The 7,546-nt window shown below is 40.9% G+C and overlaps 1 protein-coding gene across 1 annotated transcript in view; it reads right to left on the bottom strand.

Moving 5' to 3' along the window:
* Window positions 1–782: 782 nt before the first annotated feature.
* The window catches only part of CD9 (CD9 molecule), an 8,794-nt gene continuing 2,030 nt past the window's right edge, over window positions 783–7,546 (bottom strand). Inside the window, exons 2-7 of the mRNA XM_009887456.1 lie at window positions 6,360–6,457; window positions 5,034–5,108; window positions 4,198–4,290; window positions 3,530–3,619; window positions 1,637–1,720; window positions 783–962 (exon numbers count right to left, since the gene is read on the bottom strand). Of these exons, the coding sequence (XP_009885758.1) occupies window positions 897–962; window positions 1,637–1,720; window positions 3,530–3,619; window positions 4,198–4,290; window positions 5,034–5,108; window positions 6,360–6,457 (506 nt within the window). The 3' untranslated portion in view covers window positions 783–896. The remainder of the gene's footprint in view (window positions 963–1,636; window positions 1,721–3,529; window positions 3,620–4,197; window positions 4,291–5,033; window positions 5,109–6,359; window positions 6,458–7,546) is intronic.

Below are 7,546 nucleotides of genomic sequence, written 5' to 3' on the forward strand. Positions count from 1 at the left end.
GCTGCTGCAAGCAGGAACTTCTAATGCAACTTTTAGGGGTTTTTTTTTCCACTTGGAAACCTGAGATTTGGCACTCATGCCTTAAGCCCTTGTGACTGTACTTCACTGGGTTGGGAGAAACAAAGCACAAAGCCATCCACTGAGGAAAAACCCTGAGCGCACACTATGGGAGTCTGCCTTGTCAAGGGACCAAGGCCATATCAGATGCCAGAGGACAGAGTCATGTCAGCAGACAGGCAGATAAGAAAGCCCAGTTGGCTGCAGGGTAAAGCCCAGCCTGTTTGCATCAACGTGCCACTGCCTGCACATCACCAGTATGGCATCCTTTATGAAGATGACAGTAAGACTGTTACAGCAGTAATATTTTAGGAATATAATTAAGAATTGCTTTTGTTCACACACACCAAGGAAACAAGGAATGATGATACCTTCCCTAACATGCTCTGACAGTCTTTTCCATTCCTTGGAATTCCTTTCAAATATAGGACTGGCATAAGAGTTTCCTGCTTTATACTAAAGCCCTTGTAACTGAACACTTAGATGTTATGCAAGTTCAATTCACTGCTACACAAACAATGATTAATAAGCATAGTAAAGTCTCGTCTCCCCCACAAACATACAATACATCTTACTCTTTATTAAGTATCAAATTGTCTCCAACATAAATTACATCCAAATTACATAAGTTTCAAGAAAGTCAGATATTTTATGTACAATATTTGTCTTGAGTCAGATATACCTTTCTCATTTTAACCTATAACATAAAAAGCAAACCTACATCAGTACCAAATAAAGCATTAAAAAGGTAACAAATATATAAATTTTTAGAAATGCTTTCAGAACGCTAAAGTTAATGACAAAGATTTTATAGTGCAGCAGTCTTGGGTTTTTAGCTCTTAGACCATTTCTCTGTTTTTGCGGATAGCACAGCAGAGAACCATACTGAATATCATGCCGAAAATCTGTAAAGAAAGCAAACATTAGCAATCAGGGGACCAAAGCATATTCTGTCAACACAGGGACAAGGGTAGCTGCTCTTCTTGGCCCAGAGGCCATATTAACTCTATTCTACAGAGAATCTCCCCCCCAGCCCCAAATTTCACTCCATTCTCAAGCCCCTCCCACCCTCAAACTTTCAAATATATCAACTATAAACCACTGCCATATCTCCCACGAAATCTGTGATCATCCCAGCATATTTGTAGCCATGTTATACCTCCTCCAGAAGTCAAACAAATGCAAATTTTCTTACTAGCACTGTTATTTCAGTTCTCTAGCAGTCTTTAATTGTTGCAAAGGAAACTAAAACAAGGATCCCTGAGAGATATTGGGATTAAGAAGCGGGCTGGCAACAAGACCGATACATATTCACCCTATATAGACACACCACCGATACAACTCCACCACTGCTGGAACTACAAGGAGGCAGATCCTAATCCAGAGCAGAAGCAGGGAGGTCCAAGACACCGCACCCTCTGCACTGCCTCAGGGCCCCACAGTACACACCTCGATCCTGCCAGTACTTGTCAGTAGTGGAACGGGCCTGTGGACTGCTGTGCCAGGCAGTGTTCAACGGACTTCTCCCATGAGTACCCTTTGGCCACACAGTTACCCTCGAAGTAGTCTAGAAACTCACCATTATTACAGCAATGCCAAGGCCAACTGCTCCAATCACATTCAATTTTGAATTGAAGACATCATCAATGGCAGCAGGGCATGACTGAAAAGAAAGACTGTTCATTAGCATTTCATACATACAAAAGGTTTGATTCTACTTGCTTTGTTAAGAGCTCAAGTCTGCTGATTGATGCTACACCTTTGATCAAGCCTGCTTGCACTAGAGATGAAGACTCATCTTTTGAAAGCTGCTTTGAACTGGTCTTCATTTCCACATCTTTAAAGAGAGCCAGAGATGTTCCAACACAAAAGTTGGAGAAGTTTAAATCTACTCTTCAGGTATCAAAACCTCTTAACTATGCCTTGGCTACATCAGGATTCCCTTCTCAACACCTGCAACTGATCCGGTAGATAGGACCAACAGCAGTTGTACCAGACTTGGCCTGTTACTAATGGCTGTCAGCATTTAAGTTGCTGTATTGCTCAGCCCTTCAAAATAAATTTGAAGCCACTCTTGATATTTCCTATTGCAATTTTGCAGACACATTATGAACACAAGGAGCATGGACTTCTTGAGCTGCATGTATGCATGCTAGGCTTTAGTAGACTCATAGAGGTGCCAGTTTGAAGCTCCCAGGACAATTACCATTGCAACTAAAGAAAATTTTAAGTACAGTCCTTTCCCCAAAGACACATGGTGGCCAAGAAAAAGAGGCATATATGTCAGCAAGAGTTCCTTGTGCTTAAAAGCCTGATGGCTGGTAAAAGTGTCATCCCAACTCCTGCCCTACTTATTCCAGCAGGATACCCCAGCAAGATGCTGAAAACAACTTTTAATTGTTTTTTATTCCAGTCCAGAAGGAAAGACTGGCAAGAATTAGTCAGTTAAATTAGAATATCAATACAGTACTACTCAGAGGCATACAGATCAGCCACACAATTACATCCCTTTAATTTTACAGTCTACCTACTGGGTTTTTTCCCCCTACAGTTGGGATGAGGCCATAAACACATCAAGATTAAGTCAACAGCTGAAGCTAAAACACACTTCGCAAAATAGAAGCGAACAATAAAACCTGCATGCTGCCTCAAGTACTCCCATATAGTCTAACTCATATGATATTACACAGACAGGACTAAAGACAGTCTAAATACAGATTGAAACATCTCATGTGGTCAGATATTTGAAGGCACAAAATCATCTGTAAGGACAAACAGAAGTAATGTGAAAAAAATAATCAAGTCGCTAATTTAATTCCTGCATTGTAAGAACCTTATTTTCTATGGAAGACTCATACAGGCTCTCTTAGAGCATAAAGCAAGAGCACAAGACAGTTAAGAATAACAGGAAAAGGGGTACTTAAGAACTACACAAGATGCCTCTCCTGTAACTGTGGCATACAGGCATCTCTGCAGCAATATTTCAACACAGGAATCTGATTCAGAGAATTGGCTTCACAGTGACAGTCACCTAAACAATCATTACTCCTCCTCTCCTTTCCCTTGCTAAAACTTGCTCCCACCCCATGCTCTCCTTCTCCCTAACCAAAAGGGAAGGCAACAACTCCTGTGCAGCACCCGGGAGGTGCTTTAGTGATAGGAGCAGCCAGGAGAACAGATCTCCAGCTTTTTTGGTTTTTTTTAGGTGAAGTTTTGGCCTTATGCTGTCCATCATGCCAGCGAGTTTTGTGACACACAGACTGCACATTTCCTGTGCAAGTGCAGATTTCCTGCTGGCCCTGCTTGTTCTTTCCACAGAAACAGTATGTTGATTTTCCACAACTAGACTGATTACAGAGATAGGTTGCTAAGTGAGATGTGGGAACTTCCCATGGACTGAAAGGATTTATTCAGAAACATGTTCCAGTCTACTTATGGGGCAGAGCTGTTGGTGAATTAAAGCATGCTTTACCACTACAGAAAACGACTCGATCATAGACTTCTTCGGACAGGTGTCCATGAACTGCTGCTCAAGAACTCCTTTAAGACCACAGCAGTCAAGCTACAAGAGAAAACAGGAAATGAAAACCAGGTTAAAGAATATTTATTTTTGCTCTGTATTTGGTAAAAAGAAATAGATTGTATTAGGTTTCATTACAGACCTTATGCAAGTTTGCTTAGAAATCCTCCCAAAGTGACTGCTATAAACCTAATTTTAAAAAGCCTTTATTCCATTAAAGGCTAAAATTCTGAAAGGAAGAGCTAGATCTCATAAGTATACACACATGAATTTTGGTGACAGCTTGTACTCCTTACAGACTCAAAGGTAAGCTTCTCATAGACATGCAGGTATGCATACTATGGTGCCTCTAGATCAATGCCACAGATCTAGAGTTTCCCAGCTTGCTTCTGAGTTTTAGGAAAACAAGAACTAGTTCCATGCATTTCAGAGGTTCAAAGGGACAAAAAAGCATACTGGTTCACTAATATTATAAAAAATATCTTCTCTGCAATTTGTTACTAATATTCCCTTGGCTTCTAGTTAGTAAGGCAATAGAGTTGTACAGGATACTCGAGGACATGGAGAACAGTGTGAATAAGCTGCATTACTGTCTAGTTTAAGTATAAACATGTACTTACAGCTAACTGAAATGCTTTCAGGGTTTCTCTGGCAGCTGGTTGAGATCTCTTCTCATAGGTTTCCACATAGAAGTCCTTTAACTCTTCAATAACCTACAAGATAGCAAGGAGTTGTGGTGTATTACTGTCTTACCTTAATATTAATTATGGAAAACTTGTTTTGAGTCAGTCATTACAAGTTCTGCAACCTATAATACCCATCCTTTTGGCACATAGAAACAGAGGGTGAATGGCATTTCTCAGCCAGAAGAGGTCAGCCTAACTGGTACACTCACCTTAAAAGCCACACCTAAACAGATAAGATTCAGAGTTTCCCTTCCAAAGACTTGATCTTCAAGGTGGAGTGAGAGAACCAAGTCTTTGCCCATTTGGTGGCAGAAAAATATTCCCTATTTATTTCTGTACCCCAGAAGTTACTATATTCCCCTGTTGTGTAATACAAGCAGAAAACCAACCCTGATCACCAAGCGCCTTATTTTGAAACAAGATGGAATCTTGACTGCTTGTAAGGGGACAGCCCAGATCAATCATGTTTTAGATGCAGAAACATTCAGCCCATAGCTGACCTAGCTCATATCTAAGTGGTAAAGCTTCACTGATGGCCTGCTTTGCTTCACAGTTCAGCCAAGTACTGCCTGGAGGGCACCTCTAGCATGGTGCCATGCTAGATGACCCTGCCCATGACACCATGGGCAGGGTCATCTTTCACTGCTTCAGGTTGCTCAAAGCCCCATCCAATCTGACCTTAAGCACTTCCAATAACGGGGCATGCACAACTTCTCCAGGCAATCTATTCCAGCATCCCATCACCCTGCCAACTTTTAAGAGCAACGTACCTTTTCTTTATTTGCAAATCCCCAGATCGCAGCAGCAATTTCAAGGGCAAAAATCACAAAAAGGAAGAGGAAGAACTAGAAAAGAAAGATTACATCGTTAATTAAGAACACAGCACCACAAAACAGCATTACACTATATATTGCAAGCTTGTGCCATCCCCAGCATTCAGCCTTGTCAGGACTGTCACTCAACCAGTTTACAGTTGGAGGTCTGAAATGCTGGTAAGACTAGGAAAGAGGACACACTGTACTACGTCAGCACTTTTTCCCCAGGAGCGTCAGAAAGCCTGGCAGTGTTTTCCAAGCAGAAGTCCTCCTTTTTGATCAGTGTTAATTAAAACCAATCATCTGTTCACTCAGACTTTGAAGTTGCCCAGGTCACTCAGATCACAACAGTTGACACATTCTTTTCTCTGCTCTGTCACCCCTATTGCTTTGGGAGTCATTACTTAATACCCAGTTTGCCATCAACTCCCAGAGACCTAATGGTCACATCTTTGTTGTGTATCCCATAAAAGAAGTGTCATCTCTGTGTTTAACTGAGTACGAAATCCAAAACACCACTACCATTTAAAGGCACTTTAAAGATATATGTTCAGAAGCACAAAGGGCTAGCAACATAATTTGGCAAGAAATATAGGAAATTAACTCCCTTCATGACACAAAAAGGGAATTGTTCTTTCACCAGCTATAGTAGTAGTCTTTTATTAACTAAGTCTTCTGGTTATTTGCATGAGTAGTTCTACAAGTGTACAGATGTGCAGGAACCCAGTGAGCTCCACTGGCCCCTCCAGCCTGAAAACAATGAGGTTGCTCTCCAATAATTGGCTTGCTGAGCAGTTGTCAACTAGAAGAGCTCATCCTGTGATTAGGAACAGTAGAGGCTTGTTGTTTCAAGTACCAAATACCACAGTTCTGGTCTCAAAGATTAAAGATTGCACAGCCTTCAGAGTTCAGGACAAACTGTTTAATAAATAGCATTACTCTTTACATTTTAGTTCTGTGTTCACACATACTCTCAGTCTTGATATGTTAGTGTCTGACTATATCACTAACTCCTGAAGTCATCCTGTATTCAGATATAGTCAGACACTGACATATCAAGACTAACTCCTGAAGTCATCCTGTATTCAAATACAACATGGATATTTGAATTTAGGACCAGAAATGAAAAGGATATTTAACATTTTAGCATATAGGTGACCATTAGTTTAAATGTTGTGGAGCCAAAACCATGAGCACCTGCTGCCCTTTAACTACACAGTAATATTTTCCTTCCTTTCTCATCATGCTGCTAAAAGTTTAAACACTACTCTGAGCACTTACCAGGCCAAGCATACACTGAGACTCCTGCAATGCACCACAGCATCCCAAGAAACCAACCAGCATCATAAGTGCACCAGCTCCAATAAGGATGTAAACTCCTAAGGAGGAGAAAAACAGGCTAGTTGAGACCTCAGCAGCAAGATACAAAATTAGTTGCTCCACCAACAGCATTGGTAGCTTTTGCCAAGATTTAAGTTTCTTTACTGAGGTGTCCCAAGCCCCACCCCCCCACCAAAAAAAAGCGCTGTACTTAGTTTTCAAAGCAAACATGTCTCAAAACTTGTGGGAAAGCGTATTGATAAATAAAAGCTTCAACTTACAAGAATTAATGTGTACCATTACTGCAGTTTCACAAGTTTTAGAAAATAAGCAAGATAAAGCTATCTAAGTCAAACTGTAAGACACATTTTAAAACTGGCTCAGAGCCAGAGTTAAACTGATCTTCAGATGAAGAGTGTGTTGCAGTTAGAGACAACTGGAACTAGTGATTTATCAACACCTAAAAGTCCTTGAAGCATGCTAGCTCTAGGAGAATGCGTATTAAAAGGCATCATAATCACCTGTCATAAGGCTTTAAATACTTTTCCATCAGGAAACACCACATTCTAGTCATGGTTGTACAAGTCTACACTTCAGCTGCTTAACTTGAGAGCCTCTCTAACTACAAGAAACTCTGCATTTTCTGCTTTTGCAAAAGCAGATACTTCTTCAAACCATATTAAGTGGCTGAGCCTGTAGACCATTCTGCCCAGAATTTAGGTGGCAAGTGTGTTGGAGCATAGAGGGCAACACATTTCTGGGCTAAAAGACACCATTCATGCCCAATCCTCTCCTCCTAAGCTTGAGAACTGCCAACTTAAGCATTGCAGCTGCTAGCTGGTAAGAGCAGCAAGAGGTAGTGAGGAAAGCCACTTCCAAAGGATGGCAGGAAAGTCCCTACTGAGGTGGTGAAACATGAGAGAGAATCAGCACAAAGCATGTAGAATTAGTATGACATTTCTATCAATAGATACAAAAATGCAGTTCTGGCCTTCAGAGACCCAATCAATACTATTTAGAGAAAGCCATATGTAACCATCTGCAAATTATATTCTCTAGATGCAAACCACTAGGATTAGCTGCCAGGATAAACATCTACTTGATTAAGCATATGTAAGTGATTAAGTCTGACATTTCTTATCAGCAGG

Source organism: Charadrius vociferus, unplaced genomic scaffold (genome assembly GCF_000708025.1).
Source record: "Charadrius vociferus isolate BGI_N301 unplaced genomic scaffold, ASM70802v2 scaffold116, whole genome shotgun sequence".
NCBI lineage: Eukaryota > Metazoa > Chordata > Aves > Charadriiformes > Charadriidae > Charadrius > Charadrius vociferus.